Consider the following 19,892-nt stretch of genomic DNA (forward strand, 5'->3'; position numbering starts at 1 on the left):
TAACTTTGATCCAGTCCAGGGGTGGGGAACTCCGGTTCTCAAGGCCCACCAACAGGTCAGGTTTAAAGATATCCATGCTTCAGCACAGGTGGCTCAATCAGTGGCTTAGTAAAAGACTAAGCCACCTCTGCTGAAGCAAGGACTGATTGAGCCACCTGTGCTGAAGCCTGGATAGCCTTAAAACCTGACTGTTGGTGGCTCTTAAGAACTGGAGTTGCCCAGCCCTGATCTAGTCCCTTTAATTCCAGGTGCCTCATGGATACCGGCCAACTCTCACCCATTTCCAGAGAGATTCCCCTAGGAGACACCCTCCCACCTTTCTAGGCACCCCGACTTATAAGGCCACGCTTTTTGTAGCTGGTACCTTTCACACCACGTATTTGGAAGGCCGTGGAATTGATCACATATCTAACTAATTTGAGTCACAGAAATGAAAGACCCGAGACCCGGAACTGGACAGGTGTCTCCTCTTACGTCTCAAAACGTTCAGGAGGGGAAACAATACACGCAACGCATCTTTATACGCTGCTGTCGGCCATGTGCAAAATGCCCTTAAAAGCCAATAGAAACAGCACAGTTACTGAGCTTGCTAAATTTTATACAACATGGACTGGGGATGCTCAGCGGACAGGTGCGGGGATGCTCAGGGGACAGGTGCGGGGATGCACAGGGGATAGGTGCGGAGATGCACAGGGGACAGGTGCGGGGATGCTCAGGGGACAGGTGCGGAGATGCACAGGGGACAGGTGCGGGGATGCTCAGGGGACTGGTGCGGGGATGCACAGGGGATAGGTGCGGAGATGCACAGGGGATAGGTGCGGAGATGCACAGGGGATAGGTGCGGAGATGCACAGGGGATAGGTGCGGAGATGCACAGGGGATAGGTGCGGAGATGCACAGGGGATAGGTGCGGAGATGCACCTGGGATGCTCAGGGGACAGGTATGGAGATGCACAGGGGACAGGTGCGGGGATGCACAGGGGACAGGTGCGGAGATGCACCTGGGATGCTCAGGGGACAGGTGCGGGGATGCACAGGGGACAGGTGCGGGGATGCACAGGGGATAGGTGCGGAGATGCACCTGGGATGCTCAGGGGACAGGTGCGGAGATGCACCTGGGATGCTCAGGGGACAGGTGCGGAGATGCACCTGGGATGCTCAGGGGACAGGTGCGGGGATGCTCAGGGGACAGGTGCGGGGATGCTCAGGGGACAGGTGCGGGGATGCTCAGGGGACAGGTGCGGAGATGCACCTGAGATGCTCAGGGGACAGGTGCGGAGATGCACCTGGGATGCTCAGGGGACAGGTGCGGAGATGCACCTGGGATGCTCAGGGGACAGGTGCGGAGATGCACCTGGGATGCTCAGGGGACAGGTGCGGGGATGCTCAGGGGACAGGTGCGGAGATGCTCAGGGGACAGGTGCGGAGATGCTCAGGGGACAGGTGCGGAGATGCACCTGAGATGCTCAGGGGACAGGTGCGGAGATGCACCTGAGATGCTCAGGGGACAGGTGCGGAGATGCACCTGAGATGCTCAGGGGACAGGTGCGGAGATGCACCTGAGATGCTCAGGGGACAGGTGCGGAGATGCACCTGAGATGCTCAGGGGACAGGTGCGGAGATGCACCTGGGATGCTCAGGGGACAGGTGCGGAGATGCACCTGGGATGCTCAGGGGACAGGTGCGGGGATGCTCAGGGGACAGGTGCGGGGATGCTCAGGGGACAGGTGCGGGGATGCTCAGGGGACAGGTGCGGAGATGCACCTGAGATGCTCAGGGGACAGGTGCGGAGATGCACCTGAGATGCTCAGGGGACAGGTGCGGAGATGCACCTGGGATGCACAGGGGACAGGTGCGGGGATGCTCAGGGGACAGGTGCAGAGATGCACCTGGAATGCTCAGGGGACAGGTGCGTCTGACCTGGAACAGCAGGTCCTTGGTCCCGATGTCGTACACCAGGCAGGTGTTGTGTTCGTCCACCACAGCCAGCTTGTTCCGGGTGGCGCTCATGTCCAGACACCGCACGGACGTCGCCTGCTTCAGCAGCGTGATGGCAAACAGGTTGTCCACAAAGATCTTCAGGATCTGATGGTAGCGGGGGGAGAATGTTGGAGACAATGGAGAATGGAGGGTGAAATGACCCCGGATATTAGGGAAATTCTATCTGTGGGCTTCTTTTAACCCCATAAGAGTTGGAGAGAGAAGCAATGAACTCCCGCAATAAGGTTTTTTTTATATTATCTGTGTTACAAATACAGGAGGGATTATACATTGAACTGAATCAACACCAGCCCCCTTCTATGTATGAGATCTATGGTTCTTGGCGGCTTAGCACCACTTTGTCAGTATGGCCCAATGTCAGGGCGCTGCCGAGCGCTGGAAGCTGAATGAGCACACAGCACCATCTAGTGGTCAATGTAGTTCATTTTATTTTTGTCATGGAGTTTTCTTTCTTTTGCAGAAATCAGCAGAGAGGGCGATTGACATTAGCAGGCGGTTTGGATAGTTAACATTTTTGGAGAATACTCCTGAAACCTCCATCATTTTCCCTTCACACATATATGTAGACATCTGATTTGCTCACGGCGGGAGAGAGAGAAACCTATTTTACTACAGTCCCAAGTGCTATATATATCCCCTACGTGTTGTTTCAAGGTGGGTTTGAGATATATATATATATATATATATATATATATATATATATATACACACAGTAAAATAGGTCTCTATCTTTTTCTGTAAACAGCTGGATACAAAACACTTGTTTTACAATTCTACCAACCTCCAATATAAATGATAATAATTGATTCAGCTTTATGTCACCCAAAACTTTTGTGCACTGAACAGCATTAGGAACTATTGTCACAGCTCCTTCATAACAGCACAGATATTTACAGGAGATAAGGAGATTATTACTTTATTTTTTGTAATGCTATTTCTTTATTTGTACCAATTCTTCTGGGTAACAGGCACATGTATCCACCACGTGTGAGAAGGAGGGTGCCAGTGTACAGTGAACTTCGAACCTTACCTGACCGTTCTTTAGCCCCACCAGGAGACCCTCCCTTCCTGCAGGACCTCCGATGACCTTGATGTACCGTATCAGCGACTCCATCATCCACTCGCGTTCCTTAACGCCTGTGAAGGACAAGCACTGCAGCCTCTTCTCCTGGGACAGTACACAAGACCCACAATCACACAGCGTCCAAACACAAACGGATTGGCTTTCTAACCCGAGAAACCTGCTCGCAAACTGAACTTCAACTGTACAAAGAGATGTAACACGGCTGCATCAACAAATAATGTTTGTCTTGAAAATAATTAGGGGTCACTCTTCTCCTGACTGTTTACATGAACGTATCCAAGCATTTCCTGGTGGCGGACTGATAAAGTCCCTTAAAAACGTCAAACAGTTCTTTCCCCCCCACCCCCTTTTCTAATTGGAAATCCCAATACAAAGTAATGTAGTTACACGGGCCCCATTCCTCTTTTTTCTCTTTAAAAAGTTTACAAGCTCGGAATTGAACAAGCAGCCAGTGTGTGCTACTGCATAAAATAAAAGAAAACGGGCAAAATAAACTATTAAGAAGTTTGAGCCGGTATTTAGCACGCACCTGACATAGGATGATATGCTGGGAACAAACCACCAGGAGGTTGCATTCAAACTTTTTGACGATTTTCTCCTTGACGCGGTAATGCATGTCAGACGCATCGTCCGAATAAAGCTCATAGATCAGGATCTTCTCCGGCATCTGAATGGCCAATCTGTTCTTGTAAATGGCAATCTTCTTCACCAGCTCCCGGCATTTAATTCTCACTGTGGCAAGACAGAAAGAACAGGACACGTCACGTCCGACCTCTCCGCCGATCATCAAACACAGTGTAGCGAGGTAGAAATTCGGATCGATGACATTATTTCACCATTAGACCGTTAACTGTTAGCGGCAGGAATTCAGTATGTGGTTAATGTTACAAAAACATAAGACAATGATACAGTGACAGAACTGTCCCCAGCGTGGTTTTATCATGGTACCTTTCTGCTCTGTGATGAGGTGCTGTACTATGACATCGGTCATGCTGTCTCTGTAAGCGTAGCGGTCCTTGTACAGCCCGTGCACCGTGCTGAAGATCAGCTGATAGAAAGCGATTGTTCCGTCCTGACATCCGATCACCTGGAGGGAGGGGAGGGGGGTTATGAAAACATTCTTGATGATGTGATCTGAACTATTCCAGAAGGAGACAATAACGGTCAGGGCCCCAAACGAAAAACCACAAGACCCTTTCTCACCACGTAGTTGGAGTCTGGTTTAACTCGACACGACCACACCCACGAGTTCTGCTCCCCGATAGTTCCCAAACGCACCCCGTCCTTCGTGTAGAGAGACACCTGCTTGTCGGAGCCGCACAGCACAATATATTCTCCTTTGGAGAAATAGCTGACACAGCAGGGGTCACAGCTCAGGGCCCTGTCCTTCCCCACCTATAGTACGGAGAGGTAATAGAGTACATGTATACATTGTATCTGTATGTCACACACCTACAGCACAGAGAGGGAATACTGTACATGTATACATTGTATCTGTATGTCACACACCTACAGCACAGAGAGGTAATAGAGTACATGTATACATTGTATCTGTATGTCAAACACCTACAGCACAGAGAGGTAATAATGTACATGTATACATTGTATCTGTATGTCACACACCTACAGCACAGAGAGGTAATAGAGTACATGTATACATTGTATCTGTATGTCACACACCTACAGCACAGAGACGTAATAATGTACATGTATACATTGTATCTGTATGTCACACACCTACAGTACGGAGAGGTAATACTGTCCATGTATACATTGTATCTGTATGTCACACACACCTACAGCACAGAGAGGTAATAATGTACATGTATACATTGTATCTGTATGTCACACACCTACAGTACGGAGAGGTAATACTGTCCATGTATACATTGTATCTGTATGTCACACACCTACAGCACAGAGAGGTAATAGAGTACATGTATACATTGTATCTGTATGTCACACACCTACAGCACAGAGAGGTAATAGAGTACATGTATACATTGTATCTGTATGTCACACACCTACGGCACAGAGAGGTAATACTGTACATATTGTATCTGTATGTCACACACGTACAGCACAGAGAGGTAATACTGTACATGTATACATTGTATCTGTATGTCACACACCTACAGCACAGAGAGGTAATACTGTACATGTATACATTGTATCTGTATGTCACACACGTACAGCACAGAGAGGTAATAATGTACATGTATACACTAAATGTCACACATATGGGGATTTATCAAGGCAGTGAACACCTGGAGAAGCCTCCTGATGTGATGGTGACAAAACCAGAATTTTCTTTTACAAAAATGCTTGTGATGGACACAAAATAATCATCAATTGAGAAGAAAATCCTGAGATTAAGTATGTCCAGACATTTTAAAGGCGCACTCTCACTTAGCAACATGTACAGAAAATACAACGAAGTGAAACCACTTCTCCATGTATAATATTATCTACCATTTTAATCTCGAGAGATCCACTGCCGAAAAGCACATGACTATATACCATATAACACCCTAAGTGTTTAGTATCTTTCTCTGGTACACCAGTAAGGTAATGTATCCACTTCCAGGAAGTCGCAGTATTGTCTATATTAGCATACAGTCTTTGATAACGACCATGGACTCGTACAAGGTCTGTGACCCCTTTGATGCCAGAGAGGTTAAGCCAGGGGTGGGTAACTCCAGTTCTCAAGGGCCATCAACAGGTCAGGTTTTCAGGATATCTCTGATGCAATACAGTTTGCTCAATCAGTCGCTGCTTCAGCACAGGTGGCTCAATCAAAGATTGAGCCACCTGTGCTGAAGCAGTGATATCCTGAAAACCTGACCTGTTGGTGACCCTTCAGGACTGGAGTTGCCCACCCCTGGGTTAAGATCAACACTGAAACTAAGACACAACACAAATTGAGACAGTCAGAAAATCAGCAGTCTGTGGAGAATGTGCTGGTACACTCAATGTACCTTTGTCTCCTTAATCACACTTTGCTCACGGTTCTGGTTCCTAGCGATGTCTTGCCGGGCCGGCATGCCTAGTTATAGAACCAGTCTCATAACAGATAGCAACCGCGCACAGCAGATGTGAGGCAAAGCAAACGGAAATACTGGTTTAGAAGTGCACTTGTGATCAAATGAACGCGCTTCAGTTTGCTTTGCCCCATCGGAGAAGCCGCCACATTGGGTTGGAAAGGTGGCAGGGCTATTTAGAAGAAGACGCGCAGATCCAGGGGTTACCTGCTTGCCACTCAGCTGATAGAAGGATAACTTTTGACCCCAGTCTGCCACAGCCAGTATGTCATTGTGCTCATCCCTTAGGGTGTCAAAATTACAAAAAGAAACACAATTAGCAGAATATAATGAAATTAAATACTGGGTTTTGCCAAATTGCTTTAGCTGTTCAATAAACAAAATAAATAAATAAATCTCTATATACCTGATCTTTGCTAATCTCTTAGTTCAGGGGTGAGTACCTCCAGTCCTCAAGGGCCACCAACAGGTAAGGCTTTCAGGATATCCATGCTTCAGCACAGGTGGCTCAATCAGTGGCTCAGTTAAACACTGAGCCACTGATTGTGCTGAAGAACGGAAATCCTTAAAACCTGCCCTGTTGTGGCCCTTGAGGACTGGCGTTGCCCTCCCCTGTCTTAGTTCCTAGGTGGATTCATTGTAGTCCTTCTGCTGCTATAAAGTTACAGGTGGGTTAATAAATCAGGGTGTCTGTCCATAATACAGAGGTATACTAGGTACACAGGCAGGGTACTTACTTAGATGGGTTCCAGCAGATGGACCACACAGGGGACAGAGTTCCCCCAGGACGTTCTATTTTAACTTTCTCCTCGCCATTTTTGTTCCTTATGCTTACAATGCCATTGAACATCCCCAGAGCGAGGTACTGCCCGTCGTTAGTCCAGCTGCCGAGCAGAGGAGGAAAGCATGATAAAAAAAAAAAACAAGAGAGATAGCAATGACACATTGTGCCATATTTACTAAGCGGTGCTACTGAATAAGACACCTATTAACACAGCTTAGTAAATAGGGCCCATTCAAGTGACTGGACTGTAAGGCGTCTGTGTTTTATGGAGTGTCACAGCTTGGTAAATATGCCCCTGTTCTGGTCCTTTCACATGATTGGGCCCATAAAGTGGTGTCTTCCAGCACGGAAGGTGTCTCTTGGAGCAGCACTTCTTAGTAACCATGTCCCATTGTGCACGGTTCCTGCGGGTGTTTAATTCTTTAGCTAACATGCCATTATAAAGACCGCTTATTGGTCACAGCAGAAAGAGGATCGGGGGTTACAAAAACGTGGCCACGAGAGCGCTGCAGTGATGCCGTGTAATCATCCAATGATCTCAGCAAGCTTTCATACAAGTCAGACCGCCGGTCACTCCAGCAATATGACCGTTCTAATGAAAATCACTGATGTGCCCAGCACCATCAGGCGAATTTCCTTGTGATTCTACATTTTCACGCCTAATTTCAAATAGTCTGGACTGCAATACATTCTGGCAGCTGTAAGAAGGTTACGTGCATGCATGTAAAGAGCTGGATGATTACCTGCAGCAGGTGATTTTACTGTTCACTTTATGTTTGGAAACGGATTTCTGCTCTGGAGACCACATACCTAAAGCAGACAGATAAAGTAAGCCTTGAGAGCATCTACCATCTCTGCTCAGGTGCGTGAACGCACACAAGCCAATACACGGTTATTAGCACAGTGTTTGTGTAACCTGCTGCATCTGACACTCACCTTCTTTTACATATGTTCATTTTTTTTTAAACTGACGAATTTTGTGAGCGTGCTGTTTAATTTTTTTTTATTAATAACTAGCCAGCTTCCTTCGCACAGCAGATTGCAGTAATCAATATTTCTCACGTCCGTCAAAATGACGGGTTTGAGATTTAAAAACGTCAGTCTCAACACGCATTATTTTCGTGACCTTTTGCTTTCCCACTTTTCTCTCTCTCTCTTCTCTCCCCCCACTTTCCTTTAATACCTTATGATGCCCCCAATTATTTCCGCCTGTCTTCTATGTTAATAACTCCATAAAATGAACACGTTTGAATAAAAATTAAAAAAGAAGAACTCTGTGGGGCACACTGCTGGGATCCCCTTAGCATGCATGCAAAGTTCTCTAGGTTTCACAGTCTTGGAGCTACGGCACTGACAGAGAAACAGACAGACTCTCTCTTTTATTATAGATAATCCCCCCCAAAAAAACAATAACCTATGAATCTCTTGGACTGCTTCTCCCCGCTCCAACCCCTCTCCTAAATATCTCACTGTATTTGCATAACTTATTTTATATAAGGTATCAACAATCTATGTTTACATTCCATTTTGATATGGTCTGTATCCTTTGATCCCCTATCTTTCTTTATCTCTCTGATATTTTCACATAAGGTAAGAATTATTATTGTATATACACACACAGTGGTCGACAAATCACTTATTTTTTCCTAATTCCCAGCACTGCCAAAAAAAACGAACGAATACTTCAGTATTAGGTGATATCAATTGTTAGTCCAAATAAAAAAAGGTGTTTCAGTACACGTTTATTATAGAATATACAGGACTTCCTCTTTTCCTACTATCTAAGGCAAGGGTGGGCAACTCCAGTCCCCAAGGGCCACCAACAGGTCAGGTTTTCAGGATATCCCTGCTTCAGCACAGGTGGCTCAATCAGTGGTTCAGTGATAATGACTGAGCCACTTATGCTGAAGCAGGGATATCCTGAAAACCTGACCTGTTGGTGGGCCTGGTGGACTGAAGTTGGCCGCCCCTGAACCAAGGTATTTTTGTTTTGACAACCATAAAAGAATGACAGCAGACACCTCAAGGTCCATACCAAGCAATGTATTAACATTACAAAGCATTTGAATATAAATCGTCCCACGATGCAAGTGAAACAGTAACACAATATACACATTATATGAACACTCAGGGTATACGGTACGCTGACCACAACATGCTGATCACATGGAGATCCACTCACCAAAATCACTGGAGGAGCAGGTAGCGAGCTGGTGGCTAACAGGGTTGTACGACACACACTGGATAGAGTCATTGTGCCTGAGGAGTGAAGGGTACACCGGTTTATTATGAGAAATGCCAACAAGATTTTGTGTTTGTATTATATTTACATAGGAAAATTATTCTTTTTTTTTTCAACAAAATGTTCACAACAGACTCCAACTTCTGCCAATTCTCTTTTGCTCTTTTACGGCCGGTCTGACTCACTTCTCAGACCCCTACAATGACAGGCACAGGTGGGACAAGACGCACGTGGATTTCACTCCTTCGGGTACGTATGTGGTCACCTCCTAAATAATCATAATAACTGCTACTGTACACTCTGCCTGTTCTTCTACTCACGTGTATTTTAGAATTCCTTCTAATTTGGACGTCCATATGATGACACTTTTGTCGGCAGATCCCGAGGCAAATCGTTTACCTGGATTCACCACAAGAGGAAAATAAACAAACAAACAGTTAGCTGGTGTTGGGGATGCATGGTTGTATAGTTTTAGGGGAGTAACTAAATGCTCCCAGCTGACGAACAAGAGATGCCGCAGATACCGTACATAATGACATGGCAAAGCTATGTCTCAAAGATGACAAAGACTGAACATCTGAAACACAGGGCAGAAGCAGAGCAGGAGTAAGGTTCACCAATCATCATTAAAAATCATGTAACTTCGGAGAATAAACAGAAGGGACGGTGTTTACTTATTTATGATAACATAAGTGATGCATCTACCCCTCTCAGTTTAAAGCAGAAACATCACAACATCACATGACATAAAAAAAGCTCCAATATTATGTGGCTTTTTTTCTTACCAATAATGCAACAAGAATACTAGTTAAATAAAAAGTTTGAGTAGAGATTTACCATCTTTGGCATATGCCACACAATACACTGTGTCCTTATGTCCCTTTAACGGCTGAATCAAGGTCCCATCTGATGTGTCATAAACCTGGCAAATATTAAAAAAAAAGAGTTAGAAAGAAGAATTCTGTATTTGTTTTGAACAGAATTAGAGAGGTTTTTGTTTTATTACGGCCTGTTACCAGAATCCGGCGTTATCTCCTATTCATGTCAATAAGACAAGACTAGATTGAGTGTGTTAACCTACAATGGACCTTAATGAATAACCCCTATTAGGTCTAATGATTAAAAATAAACACAAAGAAACTTGAATAGTATTTTCTTACCAGTACTCGGTTCCCTGCAGCTACTATCAGCTGTGTTCCGTCTGGCTTGAACGCGAGATCATATATGCTGAATACGAATCCAAACAGAGAGATGGAGAGGAGGATTTAGTTGAAGAAAGAATTACATTTGTTTTGGGTTTTTTTCCCATTTAAATCTTTGCCAGATTAAGTGTTTAAAAACTTGATGTTTAATGTAGTGTTTGCTCCAATCTGCTTCACTCTTCCAAGGGGCTACAACTCACATTTTAATAAAGTAATTTAGGTACAGTATTTCATCTTCACTATGGACAGCCAACAGGAACGGCGGCGATGAGTACATGTTATAAGAGGTGGGATGGGGCAGGTTGCCTACTTCACATCATTATGGTGCAGTACTGAGGTGAAGGATCCATGCCTTGCTGTCAGGTCATCTAAAGCAGACTTATGGGGTTTTGAAAACTTGTGTGCAAACACATTTCTGCTGCTACAAATTCAATATATGATGAATTTATATAAAATCCCCTTGATTACTTTTGATACCCTCCTCCAGAACCTGGTTGCTCCGCACTTCTTGCCCCCCCCAGCACCTCGTTGCTATGACCCTCCTGCCCTCCAACACCTGGTTGCTATGCATCTCCTGCCCGGAGCACCTGATTGCTATGCATCTCCTGCCCTCCCAACACCTGATTGCTATGGACCGCCTGCCCCCCCAACACTTGATTTGTAAGGACCTCCTACCCCCCCCAACACCTGATTGCTATGGACCTCCTGCCCCCCACACCTGGTTGCTATGCAACACCTGCCCCCCAACACCTGGTTGCTATGCCCCCCTGCCGCCCAGCACCTGGTTGCTATGCCCCCCTGGCCCCCAACACCTGGTTGCTATGCACCTCCTGCCCCCCAACACCTGGTTGCTATGCACCTCCTGCCCCCCAACACCTGGTTGCTATGCCCCCCCAGCACCTGGTTGCTATGCCCCCCTGGCCCCAACACCAGGTTGCTATGCACCTCCTACCCAACACCTGGTTGCTATGCACCTCCTGCCTCCCCACACCTGGTTGCTATGCACCACCTGCCTCCCCACACCTGGTTGCTATGCACTTCCTCACCCCAATACCTGGTTGCTATGCACCTCCTGTCCCCTTTTGCTATAGCCTCTCTGGAGGCCCCAGGCTCTGGGCTTCCTCCTTACCTCTGCTCCACCTTATCCCGGTCATGCATTTTATCTACCCATGTTGGCACGGCCCTCATGGCTCCGGTGTCCGGGGGTCAGGGCTCCGGTGCTGCAGTCACTGACCCGGGAGGACACCAACAGGCTGGGGCTCATTAGCATAACACGTCACGCCCCCTTACACACAAAGAACATGCGCCGTTGTTGACAGAGTGACAGCGCATGCGCAGTGTGAGCACACTATGGAGTCACGTGACTGTTCAGTGATCCAACATGGCGGCTCCCATACTGGGCAGGTAAACAGCGTGAGTTGCTAGGGACCTGTCCTGTCCAGGGCAATGCACAGGGACCTGGGAATAAGTAATGACGTGTTTCTCCTGCTAAAAATAAATATGCATTTACCCTTTCATTGTATTTCTTAATTATATAACAGTTTAGGGAGGTTGCAGGGTTTTTGTAAAGGTTATATGGGGGGGTATTACACATTGTATGTGTTTTATCCTTTCAAAAAATGAAATAGCTGCACTGCTGCCAAGTCTGTTCCATTTAGAAAAGTTCTCAAAAAGCCTATGTCGCAATTTATGAAAGCAAGTAACTGACGAAATGGCATATTAAACAGGAGTTACATACACCGTTGTTTAACCAGATATTAAAAAGTTATGATGGGTAAAAAAAAAATATGACAAATCCTCTTAATTTCATAATATGATCTTGTTTTACATTCTTTTTCCAGTGAGGAAATGGCACAGCCCCTTAGAGATCCAGAGGTTAAAAATTGTGATTTTATCAGCCACTCTGTGGATAATTTACAGCAAGTCTACAGTATTGCAGAATTCAACACGGATCTGCATTCCAGAGCTGCAGGTTCAAATGTCCTAGGAACTCTTCCAGATGGTTGGAAAAAAGTTTTAAAACAGAGACAATCAGGGAAAACTGCTGGGAAATATGACCTCTGCTTTATAAGGTTAGTTATACCCTGAAAACACCAAGTTTAGATGTCACACATCTGTACAGCGTATTAGCTATAGTTAAAATATATTATTTGCTTTTTACAATATGGTTTGTAAGTGATTTTTCTTTTTTTCTTTTATGTTCCTAGCCCACAGGGCAAAAAGTTCAGATCCAAAAGTTCTCTTGTAAAATATGTTAAGAATAACAAAGAGACCAATATTAAACTGGATCACTTTGACTTCACTGTCCCAACTTCAAAGCAGCAGCTAATACAAAAGGAAAGTGGTGGGGAAAGCACAGAAGTTAAGAGTATATATAGTAGCACCGAGGAGAAGAACGTGACAAGCACATGTCTGGTGCAAGAAAATGATGTCAAGTCTTGCTATATAACAGAGGGGTCACAAAATACAGGAGAGGAAATGTTGGTAGTGAGAGAAAAAGTGAACAATTTGGAGAGAAAGAAAGGTGTTTGCAGAAAAAGGGTTAAAAGTTACAAGACAAGAACAGGGTCAGAAAAAAGGGCAAAAGAAGGTGGAAAAGTCAAACGACAAAGCAAAGGTTCTTTCACTAAGCAAGAAGCACAAATCAAGCTAAAGGAAAATCTCCTGAGTATGAATAATAAGCAAAAAGGGACAGCAAAATCCCCCACGGGGGAGACATGGAGTGATTCAGGATCACAGCTCATATTCCATTCACTGGCTGCAGATCAGCTGTGTGAAGATGAGGGGGAAGAAGATGCTAAGGACCCAACTGAGGATAACTGCAGGTCCATGGAGAAAGCAGAAGATCAGATACTTCTATGTCTGCCGGAGCTGTTATGTGACACGGAGACAGAGGAAACAAGCAGTGATTCCCAGCTGGATGATCGGAAAGCTTTTACTGGCACGAAAAGACTGAAAAGTGAATAGTTGGTGGTCATTTTACGGTTTGGGGTGTCATGTTATGTGCAGAAATGTAAGATGTATTTGTCTTTTTAATAGACTCCATCCCAAGATCGCAGGTGGAAAAGAGGAAAACCAGTCCCTATTTCTCAAGGAAAGCTACCAAAGAAGGTTTGTATTAACGTACCTGCCAATCAGTTGTTAATGTCAGCAGCATTTCCACTTTGCAAAGTACAGATTGGCTCTGCAGTAAAGTAAAAGCATTTCCACACTTTCTGCACCATTCCATTATAGAATGTATGAAATGTAGACTGAGGAGTTTGAATTAGAAAAGCATAAGGAGTAATACAATGCAGTAGGTGATGCAGTATATAACAGTTTCCATTTAACACTTAGTGATACAAAAGTGTAGTCTGCGCTCATAAATTGTATTAATAGTGGTTTGTGATTAGGTGACCCTTATGGGAAATAAAACAACCTGATTAGGATGAGGTTTATGCCGCTGTTCTTGTGGGATGGCTCAGCACTCCAAACTAGTACAAAACGAAAAGAAAAACAGCGCAAAAAACCTCATATTGTAGTATATTAAAAGATAATATTTTATAACAAAGGTGAGTATTGCACGTACATCAAGATAAAAAATACACAGCATGACATGTTAGGGACATGTTACCACTCGGCGAGACAGCAACACAGGAACACGGTGTGCAGGCTTGGGTTTCCTTCCTCTGGTAGCAGGGACCCAGGATCGAAGAGACCAGCTCGAAATCGAAGTTCCTTCCTTCACGATGGGGATGCCACGGCCGTCGTTACAAAGGAGGTGAATCTCCTAGCCGGTTCCGGGTTGATCCGCGTGTGCGTGTGACGTCATCAATTGGTGTCTCTCTACTGTCCGCGTTGCGCCGCGCTGGATAGTGAAGCAAACCAGCGAATGTCCCAAACACAGTCCAAAGCTGCTCAATAGGGAAATGCCTCAATGGGTAAAGAAGTTAAAGGAACGCGCCTCTCCTACGCGTTTCGTATAAAAAATACCTTCTTTCCCTGAAGAAGTATTTTTTTATACGAAACGCGTAGGAGAGGGCGCGTTCCTTTATCTTCTTTACCCATTGAGGCATTTCCCTATTGAGCAGCTTTGCACTGTGTTTGGGACATTCGCTGGTTTGCTTCACTATCCAGCGCGGCGCAACGCGGACAGTAGAGAGACGCCAATTGATGACGTCACACGCACACGCGGATCAACCCTGAACCGGCTAGGAGATTCACCTCCTTTGTAACGACGGCCGTGGCATCCCCATCGTGAAGGAAGGAACTTCGATTTCGAGCTGGTCTCTTCGATCCTGGGTCCCTGCTACCAGAGGAAGGAAACCCAAGCCAGCACACCGTGTTCCTGTGTTGCTGTCTCGCCGAGTGGTAACATGTCCCTAACATGTCATGCTGTGTATTTTTTATCTTGATGTACGTGCAATACTCACCTTTGTTATAAAATATTATCTTTTAATATACTACACTATGAGGTTTTTTGCGCTGTTTTTCTTTCCATTTAACACTTAAAATGTATCACAACCTACAATTAAGGTACCAACACGAGTGTACGTCATAGATTCAAATGTAGTGATAGAGCTTTCCAACCCCCAAGTGAAGAGGAGACATGTGATGTTTGCAAAGCTCTATTCACTACCATATCCTCTATGAGGAATTCTTGTCTTCATCCCCTAAAAGCTTTCACAACCTACGACGAATCTCCAGGACCAATACAGCCACTAGAACGTAATTGTGGAAAGACTTGTGCAGATCTTTTATCATTGCAGGAATATAACTGTTTTCTGAGAGGAAATACAATGTTACATTCCTGATTCACAAAACTTGTGAGATTCTGGACTAAGAGAAATTAAGCATTAATAAATTCATATAGGAAACATACACAAACATTAGATATTACTATAGAAAACAAGTATAATCAGCTAAGCAATAGGTATATAAACCTAGACATATGACTAACAGATAAGATATTGACATATAGGACACTAACATATAAAGAAATAAACCAATGTCAGCCATGTCATTTAATAAAATGGTAACAATTATCTCCTACAAACCCGAAAATACGAGGCGCTTTCCACACCAGAAGTGAACTCAAGTGGTAAGACATTCACAAAGAGCTTTTCAGCAGTGATGCTCCGTTGTCCCATTATGATTTCGGAGCTTCCCCTCATGTGGTGTAACATGGAGTCCGTTGTTACGCTGTATTATATTAGCTGTACATGATTCCCCGAGGGAGTGTTTGTCCTCATGAACCATGTGCTGATTGATGGTAGACGCAGCAAGTGGACTCCTCACTGATACTCGTCTCCTTTTTCTTTTGCTTGAAGCCCTGGAGCCTCCTAAAAGAAAAGTTTTTAGCAAGTGGACTCCTCCTCGTTCTCCTTTTAATTTAGTCCAAGAGACCCTCTTTCATGACTCCTGGAAGCTTCTCATTGCTACCATCTTCCTGAACAAGACCTCCGGTAAGTGGGTTTTCATTGGACCTCCGTGGTGTGACGGCACTATAACCGCGGAGCGACCTGTATCTTGCATATTCTTTTCAAAGACACATTGCATCTAATGCACCAGTTTACCTCTTTGTCCTGGGTTTATTCTGTTTTTTAAGCAGAACTAACAACCATCAAATTGTTAAATGCCTGCAGAATGATTTCGCTAGATTTACATTAATAAACCAGATCCTACATGGCGTTGCTAAAAGTGTCACCGTTGCAGAAAGTCCTTTGTCCTGACTATGCTGGTCAGGACAGATAAAAAAGAGCCAGATTTGTGAATATCTTGTGTTTTTATGATTTTGAATGTTCATTTGTAAGCTGGTGTGATCTGGTGGCAGAACAGAGCCATTGGGTCAGAGAGACCAAATCTCAAATATCAAAATAAGGCGAGCTGTCATGGATTGGATCCTCTCGAACACTTCAAAGGGGGAGCTGCTAGGAACGTTAGTTATTACAGTTTCTCAAGCAAGTCAGCCACTGGTATCTGGTAGGCTATGAATCTGGTGACATCATAATGCACATAGCCTGGTGGCAGATAAGGAGTAGGATAGCTATAACATTTACACAGAAAGCAGATGAAGAAAGAGGAGGTCAGTTGGCATGTAAGGAGAAAGTAAGAATGCTGGAGGAGGAGAGAGGCGGAATGAATTGGGGACATCATAAGGCATTAAAGGAAAGTTATAGGGAGAGGTGGGGGGGGTGGCGGGTGAGAGGAGGGAGACTCGTGTGAAGTCGGGCTTATAACTCCATTGTACTGCTACTCGTGCAAAGCCGGGAACTTTAGCTAACCTACTATATATTTCAGAATGTTTGTCTGATGATTTGCATGGTGGTTTCTGAGCTCAAGGAGCACGGTTTTGTCTATGTTTGGAAACTGGATACCTGCATCCCCACACTGCGCTCTCTCACAGGTAAGATGGCAATACCCGCACTTTGGGAGTTCCTGGAGAAATACCCCACCCCGGAAGTAGCCAGAGCCACAGAATGGAAGGAGATGTCGGAGCTTTTGAAACCGCTGGGTCTCCACGAGCTCAGGGCAAAGGCCATCGTCCGGTTTTCAGGTACGGTCCCCGCTGACGTTAACCGCGCAATTGCTACTGGCAGACCTGACGGGGCCAACCCATTCGCTTTGCAATCCTGTAACATAAATAGCTTTGTGTTGTGCTGCTGACCTGACGGAGGAAAGATTTAATGAGGACTTATTGGAAATGAGCAGAAGAAGTTTGACTGATCCGCTTTCACATTACTTTTTTTATTTCAGGTGGAAATAATTAAGTGTCTCCACTTAGTTGGGAGCGGATTGGCATTTACTCCTAGCTTAACCCAGGGGTGTCCAACTCCAGTCCTCAAGGGCCACCAACTCACTGGTCAGGTTTTAAGGATATCCCTGCTTCAGCACAGGTGGCTCAATCGTTATGACTGAGTCACTGATTGAGCCACCTGTGCTGATGCAGGGATATCCCTAATACCTGGCCTACCCCTGGCTTAACCCCTTTAGTGCATTGCAGGCCCCTTTGGCGCTCATGGGGTTAAGACTAACATAATGAGAGTGTTTTGTGTGCATTCCATGGCTCTAGAAACCTTTTTATTGTCGCACGAGCTTCCTGTGTCTGATGGAGCCGTGTCTTTTTATTCTTGCTGTCCAGATGAGTATCTCACCAAGAAGTGGAGGTATCCCATTGAACTCCACGGAATTGGAAAATATGGCAACGATTCGTACCGGATCTTCTGTGTGAACGAGTGGAAGGAGGTACGGGCTCGGAGTGACCTCCGTGTTACACAGGTTCTCTCTCTCGCTCATATTCTCTAAAGGGTGCTAAGCTTTAGAACGTCATAACTCCCATTCATTTGAATTGAGATTGTGCTAAACACTTCTGTAGCACTGAACAAACTCTATCGTTGTACCATCCGAGCACATGTTTGTCGTCATTGATTGAACTTTCATCTGGAAGTAACACTAAGAATAAACTAACTTTGTCTGCTGAACAAGAATCTTCTGAAGTATTGGAATCTTTCTGAACAAGAAATAAGTGAAATTATTATTTAACAAGCACCTATTAATGAATATGGGACTTTGTGATCTAACCCCTTGGTTGCAAGAGGGGCCAGCAATGTTTTCCAAATCCCCTCTCCCATCGAAACGGTTGTCGGACAATGAGCCTTATGTCTTTAAAAACAAACTGGGCACATTAGACATTTATTTTCACTTTATAATCTGATAAGCGTTATTTAAACAAGATCTCTCATTTCCTCAAACTAGTAAATGTATTCTATATCGAATTCTGTGATATTTCTTATCTAAATGTGATCATTGGAAACGCATGATCGGTATTTTCAGTCTATTGCTGTGTACAGAAAATAAACATCCCACTTGTGAGAACATTCACTTGTCTCCGAAAGGTCTACAACCCTGCCTTTCCCCATGATTTCTTAGCATACAATGCTTCCACTGCAGCCAAGGATTCTGGGTAATGACATGCAAATGAGCACACTCATGCCTGCTGCGTTTCAGCATAACCTGGGTTGCAGAAGTGCATAGCCAGTAAACCTGCACTTCTGTAACCCAGGCACTGCTAAACAAAGCTGTGTGATATGGCAGGCACAGGTTTAAAGGGATCCATGTTAAAATGAATAAAAAGCAAGAGTGACACATTCGAGAGCTCATTTGCATGTAATTTCCCAGAATCCCTGGCTGCAGTGGAAGGCATTGTATGCTAAGAGATAATGGGGAAAGGCAGGACTGGAGACGTGTCCGTGACATGTGGAAAGAAAAAATAAAACTGCACAACAAATTACTGATTAGAGTAAGGCAAGTGGAATAAGACAAAAACAATCCTTATCTGTGCCTGCAGCTCAGGTTCAGTCTCACCCAGAGCAAAAGCAAAGAGTCCAGGAAAGGTAGTACCTATAGCGCTGGGATAAGGCAGACGAGAAAATAGAACAAAGTGTGGTCTGTGGGGGGAACAGGGATATCCCCACTCTGTTCAAAGAACTCACGAGATAACTGTTCTTGATGCAATGAGCTGGAGTAGAAACGGGACCGGTACCAGTAGATGAAGAGGGGATGAATTTTCTTATAAGTGGTGTTCAGACTGCCACGATTGGAAACTAGATTTAAAGATGGTATTGCGCAGTAAAGAGAAATCCAACAGCTGTGGTAGAGGGACTTGCCTCCGCATGGGTGCTCCTCCGTGCGCGTCTCGCAATGAGAAAGTCCTTCCGCGTCACGTGATGGACTTCTCTCGCGATGTTTGGACGGATCAGCCGAAATGGCGGCTATGCCTACAGCGTGGCTCTCTCTCTTTGTCACGTGATCACCCTATGCATGCCATCTTTAAATCTAGTTTCCAATCCTGGCAGTCTGAACACCACATATAAGAAGATTCATCTCTTCATCTACTGGTATCGGCCCCGTTTCTACCCCAGCTCATGGCCTAAAACAGTTCTCGCGAGTTCTTGCAACGGAGAAGGGATATCCCTGTTTCCCCCACAGATCACACTGTGTTGTTTTTTGTCTGCCCCAGCGCTATAGGTTTTTACCTTTTCTTGCCTGAGATATGTGAATGTGCTTACAAGTGCAATTTTTATTTGCCGTACAGTGGAGGGTTTTTGATACTTTTTTTTTTTTTTACCCACCATAATTTATTTAATGTGCGGTCTATGATTGTATTGTGAATTCCCCCATCATTGTCTTGAATTACAAACAAGAAACAAATATATGGTTTTCATTTTTTTTCAGGTACACCCAGAAGATCACAAGCTGAATAAATATCACACCTGGCTGTGGGAAAGCCAGGACAAGCTCAGCCTGCAGTGACAGATATTCGATGTTTCCTGCATTTTAAATACCATTTGATGCAATATTTGTTTCTTCTGTCTTTTTAACATTATCATGTTTTGTACACCATTTATCCAAACGTTCTATCATTGTGCCTCTGCTCTTAGCATCTTTAGTTTTATGTGATCAGTGCATTTAAAAGTTGTAAAAAAATAAAGCAAACCTTTTATATTTTTTATATTAAACAGTTGTTTAAAATGTATATTTAATAGTGTCTGTCACAGCT

General features: G+C 44.7%; 2 protein-coding genes across 6 annotated transcripts in view; one reads left to right on the forward strand and one right to left on the reverse strand.

The window, feature by feature from the left end:
• IFT122 (intraflagellar transport 122) overlaps positions 1 to 11,673 on the reverse strand; it is a 32,671-nt gene extending 20,998 nt beyond the window's left edge. Inside the window, exons 1-13 of one of the 2 annotated variants that reach the window (XM_075574656.1) lie at positions 11,484 to 11,673; positions 10,313 to 10,379; positions 9,990 to 10,074; positions 9,473 to 9,551; positions 9,093 to 9,169; positions 7,654 to 7,720; positions 6,864 to 7,010; positions 6,334 to 6,409; positions 4,289 to 4,480; positions 4,034 to 4,172; positions 3,615 to 3,817; positions 3,032 to 3,169; positions 1,921 to 2,085 (exon numbers count right to left, since the gene is read on the reverse strand). In XM_075574656.1, coding sequence (XP_075430771.1) covers positions 1,921 to 2,085; positions 3,032 to 3,169; positions 3,615 to 3,817; positions 4,034 to 4,172; positions 4,289 to 4,480; positions 6,334 to 6,409; positions 6,864 to 7,010; positions 7,654 to 7,720; positions 9,093 to 9,169; positions 9,473 to 9,551; positions 9,990 to 10,074; positions 10,313 to 10,379; positions 11,484 to 11,542 — 1,494 coding nt within the window. In that variant the 5' untranslated portion in view covers positions 11,543 to 11,673. Of the gene's footprint in view, positions 1 to 1,920; positions 2,086 to 3,031; positions 3,170 to 3,614; positions 3,818 to 4,033; positions 4,173 to 4,288; positions 4,481 to 6,333; positions 6,410 to 6,863; positions 7,011 to 7,653; positions 7,721 to 9,092; positions 9,170 to 9,472; positions 9,552 to 9,989; positions 10,075 to 10,312; positions 10,380 to 10,554; positions 10,710 to 11,483 lie in introns of those variants that run through there. The other variant, XM_075574655.1, reaches the window with a different exon arrangement.
• On the forward strand, positions 11,648 to 19,851 carry MBD4 (methyl-CpG binding domain 4, DNA glycosylase). Of its 4 annotated transcripts, none has more exons than XM_075574659.1 (8): positions 11,648 to 11,758; positions 12,196 to 12,426; positions 12,562 to 13,313; positions 13,394 to 13,465; positions 15,664 to 15,798; positions 16,740 to 16,889; positions 17,475 to 17,611; positions 19,568 to 19,851. In XM_075574659.1, exons 1-8 carry the CDS (start codon positions 11,736 to 11,738, stop codon positions 19,643 to 19,645), a joined length of 1,578 nt encoding a protein of 525 aa, XP_075430774.1. In that variant the 5' UTR covers positions 11,648 to 11,735; the 3' UTR covers positions 19,646 to 19,851. The 4 variants fall into 4 exon arrangements, with proteins under 4 accessions (XP_075430774.1, XP_075430777.1, XP_075430776.1 ...); XM_075574662.1 differs by having other exon boundaries at positions 17,475 to 17,578; XM_075574661.1 differs by having other exon boundaries at positions 11,708 to 11,767.
• Positions 19,852 to 19,892: the final 41 nt, after the last annotated feature.

The sequence above is a fragment of the Ascaphus truei genome, chromosome 17 (assembly GCF_040206685.1).
Source record: "Ascaphus truei isolate aAscTru1 chromosome 17, aAscTru1.hap1, whole genome shotgun sequence".
Taxonomy (NCBI): Eukaryota; Metazoa; Chordata; class Amphibia; order Anura; family Ascaphidae; genus Ascaphus; species Ascaphus truei.